The following is a 23,514-nucleotide window of genomic DNA, read 5'->3' as shown; positions in this document are numbered from 1 at the left end:
GGACTAGCCCACCAATCGGTGTCGTCAAGACCCGCTCGTCCCTCCGTTAACCCAGCCCTGAAATAGGCGGGGCTCGTTGCGGAGCGTCCAATGCCGAGGTGGAGAGGAGGCAGGGCTGACGAGAAGACCCGCAGAAAACCAATGAAAAAGAAGTCCTGATGATTGACTGAACTTTAAACCAATAGTAGCGGCGCACAGAGCCTCCTGGCCGCGCTCAACCAGTGAGCAGGCGAGGAAGGGGCGGTAACCCGGGGGTCCCGGCAGCTTCTAGTAGGTTCCAGAAGGCGGCGCGTGCGGTTGGGAACGCGGAGCGGACGAATTCGATTCAACGGGGTTCCGGGCCAGGCTATGGAGCAGGTGAAGGGGGAGGGGCGGCCGGGGCTCCGGGGCAGCGCAGGCCTGTTGGCGGGGAAAAGCGAGTGGTCGGGGGCCGGGCCGCGCGGCCGAGGCGCGGGCGTGAGGGCCGCGGTCGGGCGTGTGAGGGGAGAATGGCGAGCGCCCGTCGCCCCCGCGACCCGCCGAGTGGAGCGGGAACAGGCCTGGCCGCGGCCGGGCCCCGAGGCTTCTGGGGGCCGGGCCACCTCAGCGCGGAGAGGCCCCTGTCGGCCTCTGCGAACTTGGAGGGGTCCGGTGACCGATCACCCCGGCAGCCTTCGGGGTACACGGCATCTGGGTGCGCCCGGGAAAAGGGCCCGCGCGACTGTGCAGAGAAGGCGGGCGCGGACAGTGTCACCAGGTCTCCCTGAGGCTCCAGATACATATGTCGCCCCTCCCCCCCTTCTTCGTGGTGCCTGTAGGGTGACTGAGGATCCGACCCTTGGAGATTTCGTTCCCGATTACACAGGATTTAGTAGTTTTAGACAGTTGTGAGCCGATAGTGAGGAGCTAGAAGTCCCTGCCTCTGCCTCTCAGCATCTGGGGCACAGAGGCAAGCCTGCTGTCCTTACCTTGGTGACTTAGCTCAGGCCACCGTGGCCTGCATCTGTGAGGCCTGCAGAGGTTTTGTTACCTTGGAAGCTGTCTCCGAACCGTTGTGATTTATCCAAACACACACAAAAAAGAGCACAGCTTTACTACTTTTACTGTGAAGTATAAAGTGAAACCTTTTGTTCTGGAATAGCCACTGTGAGGGACCGTGGGGCCTCTCTGCTTTTTAGTAAGACTTAATGGAGAGGTTAATCAACTTTTTGTATCCTTGGAGTAATTAAGCTGTAACTGGGATAGATATAGATAGGCCGCAGTACAGACAAGAGGAACGCTTTTTGGAATTAGCAACACCTTGCTCTGTTACAACAAAAGGAAATTGTTTTCCATTTTCATTCATTCATTCATTCATTCAGTGTGTGGTGCTAGGGATCAAACACAGGGCCTGGAGAATTCAGAGCTATGGTCTACCACAGCCATCCTCTCCACCCTCTGGGTTGGGGGGGAAACCCTGCCAGCCATTCATTATACAAGTGTGCAAGTGTTCATGTGGACAGTAAGGGAATGGCTGAGGCCAGGACTGCAGACTTACAGTAAGATGGCAGATTTGAGTGTTGGGCTTAGAGATGGATCTGTTGGTAAGGTGTTTGATGTGTAAGAATGAAGACCTAAGTTCAGATTGTCAATACGCTGTGGGGAGGGGAGCATGGAGGATCTCAGGCTAGTCTGTGAGCTCCAGGTTCGTTGAAAAATCTCGTCTCAGAGTAAGGTGGAGAGCATCAGAGGAAGATACCCTGACTCCCAACTTCTATCCCATGCACTAATACACACAAATACGTTTGCATATTGAAAATTGAAGAGTACAATTCCAGGTAACCCCTACAGTGATGCATGGTTTACATTTTTAGGATTTATTTTTGCTAGGCTTGATGGTGCACTCATGAGGCAGAGGCAGGCTGATCTCTAAGTAAGTAATTGGATAGCCAGAGTTGTGTACTGAGACCCTGTCTCAAAAAAAACCCAAAACATTTTTAATGCCCGGTGTGGTGGCATGGGTCTTCAATCCCAACATTTGGAAGGCAGAGGCAGACAAATCTACAGCTTTGTCTGCATAGTGGAGTTACAAGTCAGCTATAGCTACATAGACCCTGACCACAAAGACCTTTTTTTTCGAGACAGGGTTTTTCTGTATAGCCCTGGCTGTCCTGGAACTCACTTTGTAGACCAGGCTGGCCTTGAACTCAGAAATCCGCCTGCCTCTGCCTCCTAAGCACTGGGATTAAAGGCGTGTGCTACCGCCGCCACTACCTGGCCCAGAGATGAGTTTTTATTTGTGTACTGTGTACACTTTCTCCCTTGGCCTTCCTGTAAAGGAATGGCATTTGGCAGTTTCATGTCTTTTCCTTTACCTCTGCTTGCCTGTTATCCACTCTTAAGAACAGGGTCCCCTGCCTCTTACTAAGTGTTGAGATTACAGGGCAAACTCATCTTACATGTGCATTGGGACCTCTGTTCTATGGAAGTTTCTGATTGGTGTGCCTTTGGATTCTAAAAGCATTTGAAAGAAGTAAATTCTATGTCAGTCTTCTGAATCATGAGTAGATGATAGTTTCATAATAGGTGCTGTAATCATTTCAGTACAGTTTGACTCAGTGGTTTGGTCTTACTAGCTAGAGTTGGGGTCCTAGTCTGGCTTCACACTTGTATATAGCCAAGAGATGGCCTTATTCTCCTTCCTCCACCTTCTAAGTCCTGAAATAATATGTCACCGTACTTGGTGCTGGGATCCAACCTGGTGCTTCAGCTATCAAGTGAGCTACATGCCCATCCCAATGACATAAGTACACATCTTATTCATGTTCATTCTTGTGTTTGGCTTTAAAAGGGAGCTGTGATCCTGTGGTAGTTTTAATCTGAGCACTTGGGAGGCAGAAGCAGGCAGATCCCTGAGTTTGAGGACAGCCAGGGCTACACAGAAACCCTGTCTTAGAAAATTGGTGGTGGTACTGTGAAGCTGTATTTTTTTTCCATAGGTACCTTATATCCAGTTGTTTGGGGATTTTTTTGTTTTGTTTTGTTTTGTTTTTCCTTTGGAGATTGAGTTTCTATGCAGCCCTAGATATCCTGGAACTCAGTTTGGCCTGCAACTCAAGAGATTGTATACCTCTGCCTCCAAGGTGTGGGCTACAACTGCTGCAGTGTGAAGTTCTTGACCTTCCATAGGTCAACATGGCTAAGAAAAACCCTTTATACACACACAGAGATAATGAAAAGAAAAGCCTTTAGACCTCTAATCTCAGCTACTGGGAGACCAGAACAGGAAGGTCTCATCTCATGTTCAAGGCTAGCCTCTTAAATTAAACTGAGACCCTGTCACAAAGTGTTAAAAAAGGGAGGGAGAAGAGACTGGGGTTTGGCTTTGTAGTGACTATGGGAAAGAAAAGTCAGCACCCAGGCAAAGTCTCCTTCACTTTATGAAGCTCCTTCATTCTCTTACCCTCTTCCTGATAGAGTAATAGTAAGATTGTGAGGAACTTAGTGGGGATTAGCTCTACACTTAAGGGTTAGCACAGTAAGTCCTTTTTGGTTCTTGCTGATAATGGGAAATGGCAATAGAGCCATAATGAACATGAAGGAACAGGATCCTCTTTTTTTTTTTTTTTAAGATTATTTATTTTATGTATATGAGTACACTGTAGCTGTACTGATGGTTGTGAGCCTTCATGTGGTTATTGGGAATTGAATTTTTAGGACCTCTGCTCGCTCCGGTCAATCCCTGCTTGCTCCAGCCCAAAGATTTATTTATTATTATGGACAGTACACTGTAGCTGTCTTCAGACATGCCAGAAGAGAGCCTCAGATCTCATTACAGTGTGGTTGTGAGCCAGCATGTGGCTGCTGGGATTTGAACTCAGGACCTTTGGAAGAGTGGTCAGTGGTCTAACCCACTGAGCCATCTCACCAGCCCCTCCCCTTATTCTGAAACTAATAGGGCATAAGGGCATGATGTGTGCATGCTGGTGTGCACATATGACTGTTAGAGGATAACTTGGTGGGGTAGGTTCCCTTTTTTTGTTGTTTTTTGTTTTTCAAGACAGGGTTTCTCTGTATAGCCCAGGCTGTCCTGGAACTCACTCTGTAGACCAGGCTGGCCTCGAACTCAGAAATCTGCCTGCCTCTACCTCCCAAGTGCTAGGATTGAAGATGTGCACCACCATTGCCCGGCTCGGTTCCTTTTCATCCTTCACTGTCCAGTATCTAACTTAGATTGTCAGGCCTGTGTTTTATCACAGAGGCATTTCATTGGGGCCCTATCTTGAGTTTTTTGAGACAGTGGTTTCTATGAGCCTTCTAAGTACTGGGAGTATAGATATGTGCCACTATGTGTCTGATCAGTCTTGTATCTCAGTATGTTCAGCTCTTCCTACACTCAGTTTACCATTCAGATCTTTTTAATCTTATGTTCATTGGTGTTTTGCCTGAATGTATATATATCAGAAGCCCTGAAATTGGAGTTACAGATAGGTGTGAGCAGCTATTGTGGGTTCTGGGAATTGAACCCAGGTCTCCTGGAAGAGCCAATGTTCTTAACCACTGAGCCATTTCTAGTTACTATGATTCAGATCTTTGGAATGCGTTGATAAGTGAGTTTGCTTTTCAAAGTAAGCCAGTTTGCACAGAGAGCCAGTGGAGGGCAGAGAAGTCTTCCTGCCTATGCTTTGTTTCTCTGCTAGTTTCCATGGGTGGATTAGCATTTCTCTCTTATTGATAAGTAGTGGCCAACTAGTTGATATTAGTTGAATGAAGAATAAGTAAAATCTAACACCCCAGGGGAGAGAATTGAGGTCTGTGGAGTGAAGCTGTATTGATGCCTGCCTTTCCTCCTCAGGTGAATGAGCTAAAGGAGAAGGGCAATAAGGCCCTGAGTGCTGGGAACATTGATGATGCCCTACAGTGCTACTCTGAGGCAATTAAACTAGATCCCCAGAACCACGTGCTCTATAGCAATCGCTCTGCGGCCTACGCCAAGAAAGGAGACTACCAGAAGGCCTATGAGGATGGCTGCAAGACTGTTGACCTGAAGCCTGACTGGGGCAAGGTAAGCTGAATCGTTGCTCTCTATACATTTTCCTAAGGACTTTGGGTCTTGTCTGTAGTTCCTAATTAGCAGGCCCTCCTGACCTGTCTAGTTGACTGTAGTTGCTCCTGTCTGCCCGCCTACCCTGTCAGAAGGCATCCCTTGAAGGGAACACTTATTTCTCCAAGTTTGTTACCATCAATTAATTGTAAAACAGGTTTTATTAGTTGTACAGATAAGAAATGAAGCTGGGCAGTGGTGGTGCATGCCTTTAATCCCAGCACTTGGGAGGCAGAGGCAGGCAGATTTCTGAGTTTGAGGCCATCCTGGTCTTCAGAGTGAGTTCCAGGACAGCCAGGGCTACACAGAGAAAGCCTGTCTCAAAAAAAACAAAAAAAGAAAAAAGAAATGAAGCATTACTAAATTGACAGCTTGTGGCCATGGGTTTCATGGAGATTTATGCACCTTTGTCTGGATTCTTTTAGTATCAGCGTTGGTGTTGTATCCTTTCCCTATTTGCTGGTTGGCCTTCATGTGAGTATCATTTGGGTCTAAAAAGTACATGGCAGGAGGGCCAACCAGAGTAGCATATGCCAACACTTGGGAAGCAGAGACAAGGTGGAACTTGAAGCCACCCCAGCTACATGAGACCCTACCTTAGGAAAAAAGGGAGGGCTGGTGAGATGACTCCTTTGTTAACAGCACTGGTAGCTCTTCCAGAGGACCTGGGTATAATTTTCAGCATCCACATGGTGGGTGAGAACTGTCTTTAACTCCAGTCTCAAGGAACCCAGTGCCGTCTTCTGTCCTTTATAGATGCCAGGCATACGTGGTACATGGATACACATGCAGGGCGAACACCCTTATATATCAAATGAATAAAAACAAAGCCGTAATAGGCTCTTTGAGTTGATCTGAATTCACTTCTGCATAACCTTTATTTACTATAATTTTGGGGCTGTTCAGGGTTATTCAAGAAAAGCAGCAGCCCTTGAGTTCCTAAACCGGTTTGAAGAAGCCAAACGAACCTATGAAGAAGGTTTAAAACATGAAGCCAATAATCTCCAGCTTAAGGAGGGCTTGCAGAACATGGAGGCCAGGTTGGCAGAGAGGAAATTCATGAATCCATTCAACTTGCCTAATCTGTACCAGAAGTTGGAGAATGATCCTAGGACAAGGACACTGCTCAGTGACCCCACCTACAGGGAACTCATAGAACAGCTACAGAACAAGCCTTCAGACCTGGGCACGTAAGTAGAGGCAATAGGAACTCTAACAGAAGCTCTCTGATATGGACCACTGAATAGGACAGGTTTTTTAATTTGCATTTATTGCACTTTTTAAAAAGGGGCTGGAGAGATGGCTCAGCAGTTAAGAGCACCGACTGCTCTTAACTGCTGCTCAGGACCAAAGGTCCTGAGTTCAAATCTCAGCAACCACACGGTGGCTCACAGCCATCTGTAATGATATCTGATGCCCTCTTCTGGAGTGTCTGAAAATAGCTACAGTGTATTTACATATAATAAATAAATCGCTGGGCAGTGGTGGTTCACGCTTTTAATCCCAGCACTTGGGAGGCAGGTGGATTTCTGAGGCCAGCCTGGTCTACAGAGTGAGTTCTGGGACAGCCAGGGGCTACACAGAGAAACCCTGTCTCGGAAAAAACAAACAAACAAATAAATCTTTAAAACAAAACAAAAGGTTAGGCAGCTTGTAATAGCAAGATACTCAGGAGTGTTACTTCCAATCCTCTCTCTCCTAGAATTCTAGCTTTGCTTATTCTTATAATGCTATGGATCAAACCCTGGCCCTTGCCCATGTTAGGCAAATGCTGTCTCTGAGCTTGTACTCCTGTTAGTAGGTAAGGATAATCCAAGTATAGGAATCTGTTAATCAGTGCCCAGGTAAGGAGCAGTTGTAGAAGCCAGCCTTGGTAATATACATCTCTAATTCCAGCTACTTGGATGATTTTCTTGCTTTTTATTCTTGTTATGTTTTTTGAGAGTTTTCCTGGCTGTTCTGAAACTATGTACATCAGACCAGCCTCACTGGAGAGCCCCACCAACCTCTGCCTCTTAAGTATCAAAATAAAAGGATACACCATTGTAGCTGGCTTGGTTGGTGTAGTTTCTGTTTGTTTGTTTGTTTTCCCTTATAGCTGGAGTTACAGAGTTACAGCATTTGTGAGACACCTGACATGGGTGCTAGGATTTGAACTCTGGCCCTTGTGATAGGGTCACAGGCATTCTTAATCTTTTGAGGCATCTCTCCAAGCCTTTGAAAATATTTATTTACTTACTTTGGGGAGCGAGGTTGGTTCAAGACAGGGTTTCTCTGTATAGCCCTGCCTGTTCTGGTACTCACTCTGTAGACCAGGCTAGCCTCGAACTCAGAAATCCACCTGCCTCTGCCTCCCAAGTTCTGGGATTAAAGACGTGCGCCACCACTGCCCGGCTTATTTTAACTTTTATTTGTTCCGAGACTGTTTCTCTGTGTGGCCCTTGTTAGCCTTGAACTCCCTCTGTAGACCAGGCTGGCCTTGAACTTAGGGATTTGCCTGCCTCCAAATTGCTGGATTAAAGGTGTATGCCACTACTAACGACTTGAAATTTTAGCTTTTATTATTTTAGGTTATGTGTGCTTGTGTCTATATATGGTTATGTGCATGTGAGTTCAGGTGCCTGAGGAAACTAGAGGTGTTGGATCTCCTTGAGCTAGAGTTGAGTGCTGGGAGCAGAACTTGAGTCTCTGCAAGAACAGTATGCCTTAACTGTAGAGCCATTTCTCCAGCCCATTCTTTCTTTTGATCAATCTAGGAAACTACAGGATCCCCGGGTCATGACTACTCTCAGTGTCCTCCTTGGGGTTGATCTGGGTAGCATGGATGAAGAGGAAGAAGCAGCAACACCTCCACCCCCACCACCTCCCAAAAAGGAGGCCAAGCCAGAACCAATGGAAGAAGATCTTCCAGAGAATAAGAAACAGGTCTTGTTATTTCTCCTCTAAAACTATCACACATTTACATACTGCCAAACCAATTAGAAGTTAAATGGTTATGTCTGCAGACTAGCTGAGAAATGGTTTGGAGCTAGTGGAATACCTCAATTTGTGGAATGCCTGCCTAGAATGCTTGGAGCCCTGGATTTGACACTTGAAGGAACAGTTTCATCTGCATTTTAGACTGGCCTTAAACTTAGGATGAATTTCTTCTCAACTGCTGGAATTAGTTTTTATGTTTTATTTGGTTGGTTGTTAGTGTGAGATAGGGTTACTATAGAACAGGCTGGCTTTAAACTCAGATTTATCTGTTTCTGCTTCCCAGATCCTGGGATTAAAAGTGCATGCTTTATTTTTACTTTATGTATATGAGTGTTTTGCCCCTTATATTGCTGTGAAGAGACATCACGACCTGGGCAGCTTTTTAATTGGGGCTGGCTTACAGTTTCAGAGGTTTAGTCCATTATCATGATAGCAGGAGGCATGGCATTGTACGGGTAGACATGGTACAGGAGGAGCTGACATCTTGATCTGAAAGCAGATAGGAGGAGAATGGGCATTAAAACCACAAAGCCCCACCTCCACAGTGACACACTTCTAACAAGGCCATACCTCCTAGTAGTGCCAATCCCTGTGGCCAGGCATTTAAACACATGAATCTGTGGGGGTCATACCTATTCAATACCTGAGCCACAGGTGCTTCGAGACCCACTTGGGCAATAGTGAAATTGTGCCTGAAAGAAAAAAAAAATAGGGCCGGGCGGTGGTGGCACACGCCTTTAATACCAACACTTGGGAGGCAGAGGCAGGTGGATTTCTGAGTTCAAGGCCAGCCTGGTCTACAAAGTGAGTTCCAGGACAGCCAGGGCTACTCAGAGAAACCCTGTCTCGAAAAACAAAAAAAAACAAAAAAAAAAGAAAGAAAGAAAAAAATAGTTAAAATACATCAGAGGGTCAGTGAGATGGGTTAATAGGAAAAGGCATTTGCTGCCAAGCTTAATGACCTTATTTCTGTCATTGAGATCTACATGGTAGAAGAGAACAACATTTTGCCGCTGTTAGGTGGAGCTTAGAAGGATGCCAACAGTTGTTCTTCCAGAGGACCCAGTCTTGATTCCCAGCACCCACTTGGTGATGGCACAACTATTGGTAACTCCAGATATAGGGAATGAGATACCTTCTTCTGTCCTTTATGGCTTAAACATGTATACAGTAGTATGCAGACGTGGGCATGCAAGACACATATGCATATTTTAATATGTGTATTGGTGTTTTGCCTACATATATGTCTTGAGTGAGGGTGTCAGATCTTGGAGTATAGGTAGCTGTGGACTGCCATGTTGTGCTGAGAATTGGACCCTGGTTCTCTGGAAAAGCAGCCAGTGCTCCTGAAAAGTTATAAAAATAAAAATTTAAAGTAAGGTTTTTTTTTCGGTAGTTTTTCTGAATAGGCCTGGGTGTCCTAGAACTTGCTCTATAGATCATGTTGGCTTCAAACTCAGATTCATCTGCTTTTGCCTCCATAGCTGGGCAGTGGTGGTACACACCTTTAATCCCAGCACTTGGGAGGCAAAGGCAGGCAGATCTCTGAAGTCAAGACCATTTTTTTAATAGATATTTAAGATACATCAGAAAGAATTCCTGTGGTTACAGGTGGTTTGTGAGGTAGAAGCAGTTTGTGTTGCATGTAAGTGTATGTATGTTGGGTGTAAGTGTATGTTTGAAAACATACACTTATGTTTGATGCTCTTTACAAGCCATTTCCTAGTAATGCTAGAACATTGGAGTGCTTCAGTAGTGAAAATGGACCCTCTGCATGTGCTGCCAACATGAACACTGAGTAGAACTGATAGAATTGTGAGGGGTAGTAGGCCCTGCTGTGATCAGGGCATGGTGTCTGCATCAGTCCCGAGGCTTGGCCTCCTGGTTGGATATGGTTTCAGGTGGGTGTCCACTTGGCAACACTCTTCCAGAGCAAGAGACATGTGCCTAAAGAATTGTTTCCCCTCATAGTCGGGAACAGCAGATTGTTGCCAAATTTAGTACTCTTAAATGGGTGATTGTTGGTTGCTCAGGGTGTCTCAGCTGGAAAAAGGCCCTCCGTGTGGGTGGAGAGAGCCATTCTGACTCCTCCTGTGCCTTTGGCCCTTTCTGATTCTCGTACTGTGCCTGCTGTCCCCTCACAGCTAAGACCTCAAGATAGCCACAGCAACTGGCTGTGATTGCCTCATAAAAACCTGCCACCAAATCACACCACCTTCTTTAGCTGCTTTGAGTCGAGAGGATTTCCTCTCCATCAGAGAAGCCCTCTGCTGCTTGGTAAAGATCCAAGAGAGTAGATAGGGAAAAGGAGTTAGGGTCTGGGAGTGAAAATAAAGTACACTTCAGCCCTGACCTACTTGACTCTGGCTAGAATAGGAGGAGCCCTTACTTCCTGGTAAGGTTGGTATCACATGCTAATTGAGACCCATGACAGAGCATGCACTGCGCTGATATTGCTGCCATATGGTAGTGATGCTAAGCACTCACCTTTTCTATCCCCACTTAGGCACTGAAAGAAAAGGAGTTGGGAAATGATGCCTACAAGAAGAAAGATTTTGACAAGGCCCTGAAGCATTATGACAGGGCCAAGGAACTGGACCCTACTAATATGACTTACATAACTAATCAAGCAGGTGAGGCTTAGGAACCAGGGGCGAGAGAGCTGTTAGGCGCTCTTTCCTGAGAGAAGAAACTAGTCTTGACTGTTTCTCACCCTTCTTCATGGCAGCTGTGCACTTTGAGAAGGGCGACTATAACAAATGCCGGGAGCTCTGTGAAAAGGCCATTGAAGTGGGCAGAGAGAACCGAGAGGACTACAGGCAGATCGCCAAGTATGTCACTTTACCCACCATGCTGGGGCTTGAAACCCTTGTTGAGAGCCGGGTTTCCAGGCTGCTGAGCCAACTTTGTTTAGAATCAGTTTATATTTTCTTTGATGGTTGACCTTGTTTCTGACTCTGCCTTGTCACTCTTGTCTTCACCAGAGCTTATGCCCGAATTGGCAATTCCTATTTCAAAGAAGAAAGTTACAAGGATGCTATCCATTTCTATAATAAGTCTCTGGCAGAACACCGAACTCCAGATGTGCTCAAGAAGTGCCAGCAGGTGGGTCTGAAAAGAATAGGGCTGTCATCCACCCCCACCCCTGTTTTTTTAAGTTTTATATGTGTTGGGGTGTTTTGCTTGCATGTCATTTAAATGATTTTAGCCCTATTGCTTGGTAATGTCTGTAGGAAATGCCTATCAGCAAGGTTCTAATACTGTTAGGACTTTGTTTTTGTCTTTTCCTTTTGGAAAAGAGAAGTTTTTGGTTATGGTTTTGGTTTTTTTTTGTTTTGTTTTGTTTTGAAATAATGTTTGTTTTTATAACTGCCCTGGCTGTCCTAGAACTATTTGTAGGCCAGGCTGCCCTTGAACTGGCAGAGATCCACCTGTCTCTCCCAAGCTCTGGGATTTAAGGCTTGTGCTTGCATGCCTAGCAAAAGAAAACATTTCATTGAGGGCTTGGTAGGAGTTTCAGAGGTTTAGTTTTTTTATTGTTTGTTTTTTACATTTTAAACATTTATTTGTTTGGGATTGGGTACATGCCACAGTGTAGGTATGGAGGTCAAGACAAAGTTGCAAAGCTTGTGACAGCTGAGATCACAGGAATAGGCTGCCACAACAGAGTTGTACAATACTAGTGATTGCGTGTAGGTCCTCATGCATGTTAAACAGGCAACTCTACTACCTCAGCTACATCCCCCCAACCTAAGGGCATGGTTTGGAATCAAGTATATGCAAGTTCTATTCCACTTCAACAGTGTACCTTGAGAGGGAAAAAATTTTTTTTGTTTTTTCGAGACAGGGTTTCTCTGTATAGCCCTGGCTATCCTGGAACTCACTCTGTAGACCAGGCTGGCCTTGAACTCAGAAATCAGCCTGCCTCTGCCTCCCAGGTGCTGGGATTAAAGGTGTGCGCCACCACCGCCCTGCAGGAAATTTTTCTTTTTTTTAATTTTTATTTTGTGGTGCCTATATGCTCTACTGAGCAATATTTTCAGCCCAAGAATGAGATGAAAATCTTACCCTAGAACTCTGAAACTTAAAATCCTAATTAAGGGCCACTCAAAGGGCAAAGCAGGTTAGGGTGCTTGCCACCAAGCCTGACAACCTGAGTTCAGTCCACAGAATTCGTGTTCTAGGGAACTTAAAGAGAACCACCTCAAGTTGTTTCTGATCTCCACACAGGCACTGTACGTACAAGTGCATATGTGCACACAAATGTAAAAAAGTTTTGGTTTTAATTCTAATTTAGCCTTTCAGTCTAGTCGTCAGTGTTTGGATGTTTAAATTAATAATTTAACAAAAATTACTTTTTTGTTTATTTTTTTTAGGCAGAGAAAATTCTGAAGGAACAAGAGCGACTGGCTTATATCAACCCTGACTTAGCTTTGGAGGAGAAGAACAAGGGCAATGAATGCTTCCAGAAAGGTGCCAGCACTGTCCAGGAAGCCTCACTCTGATGTGTGGCTGCCTGATCCTGCTTGCAAGGCATACTGTGCAGGAGAAGGAGGGTGGTTTTTGGCTATCACAAAAGTTTTTTTTTGCTGAGTGTTGTGGCTTGTTGCGGGGGTGTTGATTTTTCAAGATGGGATTTTCTGTGTAGCCCTGACTGTCCTGGAACTCAGATCCATCTGCCTCTGCCTCCTGAGTGTTGGGATTAAAGACATATACTACTACCACCCTGCCAATTTTGGGATGGAGGTGCTTGTATTTTTAATTCCAGTACTCTGACTGAGGCAGGAACTCCAAAGGCAGAGTTTTCAAGGTGTGTCTACAAAAAAAGAACTCAGGCCAGTTGTTGGTACTTAGTGAGACCTTGTCTTAAAAACAAACAAAAATCCTGTGTGGGGGTGGGGGTCGGTGGTAATTGGGGTTGAATATATATTGGGTAAAGTGTTCATAACCAAGGTTACCCTGGTGCAAGGGTACATGGGTGTAATTCCAACAATTGGGAGACTGAGACAGGCAGATCATTGAGGGTTCCAGAACCCCTAGTTACAGAATGAAACCCTGTTTTAAAATAACAGAAACAGCTGGGTGGTGGTAGCCTGTGCTACACAGGAGGTTTTGTTTTGTTTTTTTCTTTTTGGTTTTTCAAGACAGGGTTTCTCTGTGTAGCCCTGGCTGTCCTGGAACTCACTCTGTAGACCAGGCTGGCCTCCAACTCAGAAATCCACCTGCCTCTACCTCCCAAGTGCTGGGATTAAAGGCATGCCCAGGTAGCAGGAGGATTTCTTAAGTTTGAGGCTAGGCTGATGTACACAGGAATCCTGTCTCAGAAGCCAAGTAAATAAATAAAATAGCAGAAGCAAATCATTCATAGCTAGCTAGACATGGTAGTACACATGGCAATCCTAGTTAATACTCGGGAGATTGAGATAGGACTGCAGCCTGAGCAGCTGGAGTTTAAGCCAGCTGAGCTAATAGACCTCATTTTTATGTAACTATCTAGGTGACTACCCCCAGGCCATGAAGCACTATACAGAAGCCATTAAAAGGAACCCAAGAGATGCCAAGCTGTACAGCAACCGAGCTGCCTGCTACACCAAGCTCCTGGAGTTTCAGTTGGCACTCAAGGTGAGGCCTGGGAGTTCTGCTGGGGCTACGTGAGCTGAAACCTGGAGTTACTGTAAACCTGCAGGGGGCCAAGCCTCGTTTTCTTGTCCTCTCCTCAGTGGGTTAATGTTCTTACTAAAATTCTAAGGTGGGGCTGGAGAGGTGGCTCAGCAGTTAAGAGCCATGGCTGCTCTTCCAGAGGTCCTGAGTTCAATTCCCAGCAACCACATGGTGGCTCACAACTGACTGAAACTCAGTTTCAGATTTGACACCCTCCCACTCAGACATACATGCAGGCAAAACATCAATACACATGAAATACAAATAAATAATTTAAAAAAAAAAACAGATTCTAAGTTGACAGTAGTAGTGTGCTGTGTGTGAAGTTAGAAGCTTGTGTCTGCCTGACCCCAGCCCTTAAAAGTTAGTGGTTGAGCTTATTATGTAAACCTATGTGGCTCCTGTGCCCTCCCTAAATCTGGGGCTTTTTTTCTCCCCATTCCCCAGTGTTTTTCCTCCCTTCCTTTCCATACCCTTTCAAATGTGTATATAAGTATTTTGTCTGCATTGTATGTGTATGTGTGCCAGATACGAAACCTCCATATCTCAGAGGTCAGAAGAGGGCATTGGCCCCCCTGGAATGAGTTATGGATGGATGGCTGCAAGCTAACAAGTGGTTACTGGGAATTAAACTCAGGTCCTTGCAAGAGCAGTAAGTAACTGCTGAGCCCCCTTTCCTATTTTTCATAATACTTATTTTATATAGTCCACACTGGCTTCAAACTGAGAATTTTGTCCCTTAGCTTCTTGAGTGACAAGTTTATAGCCAGCAGCTGCAACACCCGATTCTGTGTCTAAGTGCATGTGCTTAGCCGCCTGGTGATTGTTCCATAACTGCTGTAGGCAGGGTTTCTGAGATTTCGCTTTACTGCCAGTAAGCCCCAGCACTGAGATCATAAATGTGTAGTGCCATGCCTGGATTTTTTATGTGAGGACTAGAGAGTGAATGCAAGTCTTCATGCTTGTGCTTTCTTGACTCAGCCAGCTCATCAGCTCCTGATTTTGTTTCAGCAGGGTCTCACTAGTATAAACTCAGGTTGACTTTAAATTTGAACTCATGCCTTGCCTCTCTACTGAAATTAGAGATGTGCCACACTGCCTTGGCTTCAAGTTTTATTTGTGGTGCCATCATCTTTGGGTGTGGCCTGGAAGTAACATTGTAGCTGGTCTTTGCTACTTTGTGGGTTCTTTTTCCCATCCTTTATCATCATCATCATCCCCACCATTTCACCCCCAATCACTAGATAGGGTAGAAAGGATAGAGGTGAGAAGAGAGGGATCCCTGGGCATGACTACTAACAAACTGTTTCCAACCACCCTGAATAACTACCAACCCCCACCTATTGGGACCCTAGCATTTATATTACCTATACCCATCGAAAAGTTCCAAACATCACACAATCGCAGAACCATCTGCAGCTGACAAAAGCACGCCTTTGTTAGAACATGAGGCAAATCATAGTCAGCTGCTGCAGACAGTCCAAAGTAGCCCCGCATCATCCCACACCTGAGATTAAAACGAAAGCACATTCTTACAGTATTTCTGTGGCTTTTAAAGAAACCAAAATTTCAGAATTGTCACTACATGACGTCACTGTAGTTAGGGCTACAAGGGTGACATCAGAACCTGATGAGCTTATAAGGCAGTAGCATCACTGGGAGGTAAGGATTTGCACAGGTACCAGCAAAACTTTGCTTTCTTAACCTTTCCCACTTGGCTGTTTTGTTTCTTTGTTATGTTTTTGGCTTTTGTTGTTTTGTTTTTTTGAGACAGGACTTCTCTGTGTAGTACTGGCTGTCCTGGAACTTGCTCTATAGATCAGGCTGTCCTAGAACTCACACAGATCTACCTGTTTCTGTTTCTTGAGCTCTGGGTCTAAAAGCAAGCATCACCACCACTTGGCTTCTCTTTTTTATTTATTATTCTCTCATACAATATATCCCAACTGTAGCTTTTCCCTCCCCCTCCCGCCCCAGATTGACACCCCATAGAAAAGAGTAGGCCTCCAAAAGGATATGAACCAAACATGCCACAACAAGATAATAAGAGCCAGGCACAAACCCTTATATCAAGGCTGGGCAAGGCAACCCAACTTGGGATGCAAGTTTCTGCATTCACTCCCATCTGGGCCAGAGGCAGTCTCTCTGATAACTGGGACTGATAATTGGACTAGGCACCAATTCGTGAATATAGCAGTTGTCTTTTTTGAGTTAAGAGTCTCATGTAGCTACAATGTACTCACATACATAAAATAAATAATTCTTTTTTAAAAAAAGTGTCTCTCGCTGGGCAGTGGTGGCGCACGCCTTTAGTCCCAGCACTGGGGAGGCAGAGGCAGGCGGATTTCTGAGTTCAAGGCCAGCCTGGTCTACAGAGTGAGTTCCAGGACAGCCAGGGCTACTCAGAGAAACCCTGTCTCGAAAAACCAAAAAAAAAAGTGTCTCTCGGAATCCTGGTTAGTCTGAAACTCAAATGATTTGTTTCAATTTTTCTGCTTTTGCACACAGTCTGAAGAAGGCACGGTTAGTGTTATTTGTGTGCTTGCTCTCAGGTAGACTTATCTATGTCCTACCTATCCATGTGGACCAGCTTTAAGGGGCTGCTTATCTGGAGCTGTCCTTTCTGGCACTTTCTCCTTTTAAGTTGCTCTCCAGGAACCCAGGGGCCTGGATGTGACAGGAACAGCAGAGTCAGGGCATAGTAGCTGGCTGCTGTGCACCTAATTACCTTTCTTCCTTCCTAGGACTGTGAGGAGTGCATCCAGCTAGAGCCCACCTTCAGTAAGTGCTTTTCCGTCTCCTGTGCCCTGATTTTGCCCCCAGAGATGATTAAGGTTAAAGGCTTTGAAGCATATAGGCATAAGGGGAGGATCTCAGTCAGGAGCTACTTAGTTGGTGTCTTACCTGTCTTCTTTATAGTCAAGGGTTATACACGGAAAGCAGCTGCTCTGGAAGCCATGAAGGACTACACAAAAGCCATGGATGTGTACCAAAAAGCGTTAGACCTGGACTCCAGCTGTAAGGTGAGCTGCTGTTGGCCTGTAAGAGTCACCCCCATTGGTTTCTCCTTTGGTTGTTTTCTGTGGTCCTTCCCGAATGCTTCAGTTTCTCTTGTCTCTCCATTTTTCCCCTTTGTCAATGATCTATTGTCTTGGACCTACTAAAGCAGTGAGTCAAACAGTGTTGACTCCTGCCTTGATGTTTTCTGGAATGCAGGAAGCAGCAGATGGTTACCAGCGCTGTATGATGGCACAGTACAACAGACATGATAGCCCTGAGGATGTAAAGCGGCGGGCCATGGCTGACCCTGAGGTGCAACAGATAATGAGTGACCCAGCCATGAGGCTCATCCTGGAGCAGATGCAAAAGGACCCCCAGGCTCTGAGCGAGTAAGTTGAATGGGGATGCTGGGGAAGTGAGAGGGAATTCTATCATTTCAATGTACGATTTAGGTTATGTGCATGAGCATTTTGCCTACATGTATGTATGTGTTCCTGGTGCTTGAATAGGACAGAAGAGGGTGTCAGGCCCCCTAGAACTGGATATACAGAGGGTTGAGAGCCACTGTGGGTGCAGTGAGTGCTCTGAGTTATCTCTCCATCAATAACCACTGGGCCATCTCTCTAGCCCTGAATCATATCAGTCTTAGCAGAAAACATTGGTGGCACAGAGGAGCCTATGGGCTTTCTTTTTCTGTTAGTCTGATAGCCTAAGCTTCTGATGAGAAAGCCATTTATGCTAGGCTTTTAGCTGTGCAGACACACAGTAAGATAGGCAGGTTCTCCCTGTCCTGCCTGGTGAAAAGGACCTTTGCGTGCACGGGGTCTTTGTCAATGCTCTGCAAGCCAAGGAACTTGGGTGGAGGGAGATAGCAGCTCTCTAAGAACCAGTTTCAGTTAACTATATCTTTTCTCCTAGACACTTAAAGAATCCTGTAATAGCACAGAAGATCCAGAAGCTAATGGATGTGGGTCTGATCGCAATTCGGTGATAACTTGTTTTTCCCCCTCTTCCCTTCGCCACTGAGGAAAGGCGAGCTGGGACGGTGGCGAGCAGCACTGGGCAGAGGGGGGAGAAGAAAGGCTTATCTTTATATTTATACATGCCTACAAGGAAGACAGACTCATCCAGCGCCACCTCGGGCCCTCCCAGCACACGCATGGTCTCTTCACTGCTGCCCTCAATTCCGAGTGTCCTTCCCTGCCCATCCCCAGCCTCCCCGTCACTGTCTCGGCTGCTCCCCCATAGTTGGTTATTTTTTATTTGGGGCAGTGGGTGCATACGGGGAGGGGAGGGTATTCTTCCCGACCTAGGGTCCCAGCTGTCTTTACTTGTTCTTACCCACATCCCTCCTCAATAAAACAAGCCAGTCAGGCGTGCTTATATGTTGCTATGGTCTCCAGTGACTTTTTTCTCCTAATAAGACAGTAGTTGCTGAATTAGAAGGCAACATTTAAGTGCCTGCCTTTTGATGGCCTTGAAAGAAAGGTGGCTGAAGAATGAGCTGTTGGCTTTGTCAGGGTGGCCACTAGGTGGAGGTGTCACTCAACAACTGATAACTTACCTTCAGGTTGGTCAGCTTTGGGTCCATATTCTTGCTGCTCTGTACAGTACAGTCTTAGAATAAACCTGCTGGATGCATGGGACACTAAACCTAACCTAGACCCAAAGTGGATCAGAAAGCAGACCTGAGAGTAATACCGACAGCAGCTCCTGTGGCTCTAATCCTGAGCTCCACACCACTATCTTCCTCCCATGCTGTGAACTTCCTCATTTGCTCAAAAAGGACTGCTTCCTGGGCTAGCAAGATGCTGAGTCCAGCAGCAGGCTGTATTATGTCCTGCATTTGCTGAAACTGGCTTCCTGTCTCACCCTCCAGGGCTCCTCAGAGCAGCTCTCCTAGTCACACTTAGAAAGCCTTAGCCTGGCAGTGGGGGCACACGTCTTTAATCCCAGCATTTGGGAGGCAGAGGCAGGCGGATTTCTGAATTCGAGGCCAGCCTGGTCTATAGAGTGAGTTCCAGGACAGCCAGGGCTACACAGAGAAACCCTGTCATGGGGGGGGGGGGGGGGGGGGGGAGAGCTTTACCTTAGGGTTGGAGGATGGCACACACCCTTAATCCCAGCACTTGGGGCAGATGAGGCAGATCTCTGGGTTCAAGGCCAGAGTTCTGGGATAGCCAAGGCTACACAGAAACCCTGTCTGAAAAAAGAAAAAGCCTCCTCTTCATTAAGGGTAGGCTGCCACCCTGAAAAGGCTATATTCCTGCTCACCTAGCAGGGAGAGCCTTGCACTTAGAGCAATTTGCATCCCAGTGCCTGGCATGGACATGAGGCTGTTGGACCACCACAACTCTCCACAGGATAAGGAATCCTGGAGGAAATCACATCGAGGTTTTTCTAAGAGGCAGAGAGGCTCTGCCTGGTGAATAGAGGCTCTGACATGGCACTGCGTGGGCAGGTTTAAGGCTGGTAGGTTTGGAAACAAGTTCTGTTTCAGGGTAGGAAAGGCTTCACTGCTGGCTATAGGCCATCCCACCAAGAGCAGGCTGGAGATGCAACCAGTAGATGCCTGGGGGTGGGGTTGAGAGGGCTTTGTGGTGTCACCCCAGCTCTGTTCTTCCCTCATTTCCTGTGGTAGCAAAAGCAAGGGCCCCGTGGAGCCCTCTCTGCGTGCTGGCAGTGTGCTTCCTGTACCCAGCAACAGCCCGCCCTGGGGAGGGGACTAGCACAACTTTCACGATAAGGCCACCACAGGCTGACCTCTGACAGAAGCAACTGAGCCGGACAAGGCCAGCCCAGGCCAGGATAACAGGTGTTCCACTGCCACCTGCAGCTGCAGTCCCTTGCAGGTTAGGTAAGTGAAAAACCCAGGAGGACTCACTTGTCCCCTGCTCGGCCATTCTGTGCACAGCAGCCACACTTGCCACCACCCCAGAGGCTCGAGTTAGAGTACTGGCTGTGAGCTGTGGGCCAGGTCTTGTTCTCTGGGATAGGTGGGCTTGGCAGAGCTGTGAAGAGAAGAGCTGACCTGTTCTGGTAACTAGTGGGGTACTCTACAGTGAGTATTGGGCCTCGGTGTTCCCACCTGTGAAACCTGAATTGGCTGGGCAACGTGGGCTCTAAGGAACTGCCTCTTCAGCCCAAACACTTAGGATATAGTAAGAGGGTTTTATATTGACTGGATCACAGTAGCTCTCTGTACCAGTGCCCCCAAAGCCTACCCACCTACCCAGGGTACCATAGGGCTCCCGCTTATTTGTAGGCAGCCCACTGTCTACTCACCTTGTCTCAGCAGAAACGGCCGCAGCGATGGCGGGCATGAAGACAGCCTCCGGAGACTATATCGACTCTTCCTGGGAGCTGAGGGTGTTTGTGGGCGAGGAGGACCCTGAGGCCCAGTCTGTCACGCTCCGAGTCACGGGGGAGTCACACATTGGTGGGGTGCTTCTGAAGATCGTGGAGGAGATCAGTGAGTCCTTGTGATCCTCTATATCTAGTTTAGAGCAGTCATGACAGCTCTCCCTGGCTCTTCTAGGCCATTTTTGCTTCCACTCATCATAACCTTGTCACAGTGACTCAGGCCTAATTGTTTGGTTCCAAAGAAGATATTTCTTTACTTCCCCTCTCCATACTTCCTCCAGCTCCTGCTGGTTCTGTCTAGTCTCCAAGAGACAGACAACATGGTCCCCTGTACATCTTGCCTGTGTTTAGACCTGTTGTTTAGACCTGTTATGTTCCTGAGGTCTGAGGGATGGCTAGGAGGTTCCTGAGGACCTGGCACCTACTCTCCTAAATTTCCTCCCCAGCAAACCACTTGGCAGGCTGCTGAGAGTGGGTGAGAGGCCCTGCCCCCACAGGAAGTTACGGCGGAGTAGGCTGGGGCGATATCAGTCACCCAGAAGGCCCTGTGGGTCTTCTCATCAACCTTACCAGCAGAGAATGAGAGTTATCACTTCCTGGGTGGATGGCAGGCAAGCCCCGATAGTCAGAGCCGGAAGACATCCCACCATGAGCTCCCGATATCCAGAGACAGAAGGCATCTCACCATGAGCGTGGGTCCTAGGCCTCTGGAACTGGGACCTGGATAGGAGGCAGGTATTCTAGACCCAGACAACCCTCTATGTGCACGCAGTCCAAGACAGGGACCAGAGTGATTGGGCAGGACAGCTCCAACACAGCCAAATAGCAGGGCTGAGGCGGAGAAGGGAACTACCGTAAACAGGGCCCAAAGAGGCCGTGAAAGCAGAAGTGGGAACAAGGTTAGTCCCTCGAAACTAGATGTCAGACGAAACTGGAGACTTGACATGGGTCAGAACAGAGGGGCTGGAGATGTTAGGAGTCTACAGCAAGAGCCCCAAGAGGGCTGAACACCCAGCCAGTTAGATCTCACCATGTACCACTGCTGGGCTCCATGGGCCAGGTCAGTTCAGTTCTCCTGAACTAGGGTTGGGACTGTCTTCCTGTTTAGGAGCCTTTCCTGTGGAAAGGATCTCAGTCCCCTGAAGTAGGGGCATTATCCCCAGCCCTCCACTTGCCAGGCAGCAGAGGCCAACCTATCTCATGGTAACATGCCGCTACAAAATGCTGAGAGCTTCCTGCAGGACCTGACAGTAGGCAAAGCAGGAGATTTCCAGAGAGGCCTCTACAAAAAGGAAGACCTAGCCTTGATGCCAAGGACTGGCGGAGGCTTTGGGTTAGGGCCTCTGAGGGACAGTAAAGACACCTGACTTGTGACAAGATGGGAAGGCAGCCCCGATGGTGCCCTGACAGCCCGGGAGGTCCGGAGGCCTTCTTGAGGAACTAGCTGCTTCCCTTGGGAACAAAGGGCAGGGTGGGTAAGGGTAAGGCGGACCTTTGCAGGACCCTTTGCCTGAAGGGGAGGCAGTCTGTAGCCAGGGAGAGCCAAGCAGACCATCCAGTCATCTGAGGGAGAGATGATGAGGGCTCCGCTCCAGGGGCCAAACAGGACAGAGAAAGGTGGATTTAAAAGTGACCTTAACATTAACACAAGAGGGAAGGAACTAGAAGTAAAAAGCTCCAACATGGTGCTGGAGTGTAAAAGTCCCTGGTGGGTGGGTGATCTGGGGAGGAACGGCTCTCTGTCCAGCTACGGTGGGCTTCAGCACAACACCTGGAAAGTGGGGCTAGTCCTGCTGCATTAAGTGTTCCAGCACTGGCAACGAGGCCCGGTGAACAGGGGTCTGGAATGAAGGACGCAACGGATATGCCCCTTAGAATGGAGAGGTCTGTGTCATGCAGATCCTAGCAGAAGACAGAGTCTGGAGCCCTAAAACAGGAGACCCGAACCCCTAGAAGAGGACATGGCTGAGATTCCAGACCAAATCCCTAGGAAAGAGAAAAGGAGTAAATGGGACAGTCTCCTGAGGAGAACAAAGCCACAGGAAAGGCTCCTAAACAGGGAGACAGTCCCAACCCTAGTGAATGCAGCCCACATCGCAAAACCCTGCCTCAAGTTTAAAAACTAAACGCAAAGAGCCAAGTATAGCAGTGCACACCTTTAATCCTAGCACTCAGGTGGCAGAGGCAGGAGGATCTCTGTGAGTTCCAGGCCAGCCTGATCTACAAAGGAAATCCAGGGCTATTTATTACACAGAGAAATTCTGTCTTGAAAAAACCAAAAACAGTCGGGCAGTGCTGGCACATGCCTTTAATCCCAGCGCTTGGGAGGCAGAGGCAGGAGGATTTCTGAGTTCGAGGCCAGGCTGGTCTACAGAGTGAGTTCCAGGACAGCCAGGGCTACCCAGAGAAACCCTGTCTCGAAAAACCAAAAAAAAGAAAAAACCAAAACCAACCAAACAAAAAACTCAGTGGGAGATCCAGAGAAAGGCCTAGAAACTTAGCTGGTGGAGGGCTTTGCATACACAAAGCTGGGTTTGATCCTCAGCACAGCATCAACCAGGGACATACCTGGAACCCCAGCACTGGGGAGCTGGAGACAAGAGGAACCGTAGATCAGGGTTGTCCTCAGCTACACAGCCATTCAAACCCTGTCTGAAAACAACTAAATAAGAACCTAGAAGCCAAGAAATTGGGTCTCTGTAAATCCCAGGAGGCTGTGTGCCCAGAGTACCTTTTTGCCCCCTTTGTTTCTATTTCACACTTCTCTGGGGGAGGATGAGACATCATCCTGTGTCATCCATTGTTATGACCCCTATTTCTGGCTAGATGACAAGTGATAATATTCACATTTCTAACTGAATGCTTCTCAGAATTGCACAACACTTGGCATGTAGCAGACATTGGTGAGCTGTCATGAGTCAGGGTGATTATTCTATCTTACAAAGTAGAAAGCTGAAGCTAGAAAGGTTAAGTGAAAGCTGGATGGTGGTGGCCCATGTCTTTAATCCCAGCACTTGGGAGGCAGAGGCAGGCAGATTTCTGAGTTCGAGGCCAGCCTGGTCTACAGAGTGAGTTCCAGGACAGCCAGAGCTACACAGAGAAACCCTGTCTCAAAAACAAAACAAAACAAAAAACAAAACAAAACAAAAAAAAAGAACTCTTGGCAGGACCTTTAAAGGCCAATGGGCACCTCGGGTCCTCACAGATCGCAAGCAGGACTGGTCTGATCATGCCATTTGGTGGGAACAGAAGAGACAGTGGCTGCTGCAGACACACTGGACACTGGACAAGTATGGGATTCTGGCAGATGCCCGCCTCTTCTTTGGGCCACAGCACCGACCTGTCATCCTGCGACTGCCCAACAGGCGTGTGCTGCGTCTTCGGGCCAGCTTCTCCAAGCCCCTCTTCCAGACCGTGGCTGCCATCTGCCGCCTCCTCAGTGAGTGGCT

At 47.3% G+C, this 23,514-nt stretch overlaps 2 protein-coding genes and 1 long non-coding RNA gene across 4 annotated transcripts in view; 2 read left to right on the top strand and 1 right to left on the bottom strand.

Annotated features, from left to right (window-relative positions):
• The first annotated feature begins 214 nt into the window (after positions 1 to 214).
• Stip1 (stress induced phosphoprotein 1) lies at positions 215 to 18,093 on the top strand. Its single transcript, XM_031389512.1, has 13 exons — positions 215 to 357; positions 4,814 to 5,023; positions 5,969 to 6,252; positions 7,819 to 7,987; positions 10,548 to 10,674; positions 10,770 to 10,872; positions 11,026 to 11,146; positions 12,418 to 12,514; positions 13,539 to 13,663; positions 16,447 to 16,483; positions 16,622 to 16,725; positions 16,919 to 17,091; positions 17,621 to 18,093. Exons 1-13 carry the CDS (start codon positions 349 to 351, stop codon positions 17,691 to 17,693), a joined length of 1,632 nt encoding a protein of 543 aa, XP_031245372.1. The 5' UTR covers positions 215 to 348; the 3' UTR covers positions 17,694 to 18,093.
• Positions 8,383 to 20,893, bottom strand: LOC116103478. The gene is made up of 2 exons (XR_004123481.1): positions 19,988 to 20,893; positions 8,383 to 8,530 (listed from the first exon to the last, which is right to left on the bottom strand). It is a non-coding gene; the product is annotated as an uncharacterized LOC116103478 (long non-coding RNA).
• The window catches only part of Fermt3 (fermitin family member 3), an 18,971-nt gene continuing 14,788 nt past the window's right edge, over positions 19,332 to 23,514 (top strand). Inside the window, exons 1-3 of one of the 2 annotated variants that reach the window (XM_031389510.1) lie at positions 19,332 to 19,559; positions 20,001 to 20,174; positions 23,271 to 23,504. In XM_031389510.1, the coding sequence (XP_031245370.1) occupies positions 20,015 to 20,174; positions 23,271 to 23,504 (394 nt within the window). In that variant the 5' untranslated portion in view covers positions 19,332 to 19,559; positions 20,001 to 20,014. Of the gene's footprint in view, positions 19,560 to 19,997; positions 20,175 to 23,270; positions 23,505 to 23,514 lie in introns of both variants that reach the window. The other variant, XM_031389511.1, reaches the window with a different exon arrangement.

This window comes from Mastomys coucha, unplaced genomic scaffold (assembly GCF_008632895.1).
Source record: "Mastomys coucha isolate ucsf_1 unplaced genomic scaffold, UCSF_Mcou_1 pScaffold21, whole genome shotgun sequence".
Classification (NCBI taxonomy): Eukaryota; Metazoa; Chordata; class Mammalia; order Rodentia; family Muridae; genus Mastomys; species Mastomys coucha.
Note: the sequence above shows the minus strand (reverse complement) of the source record. Positions and strands in the feature narration are given on the sequence as shown.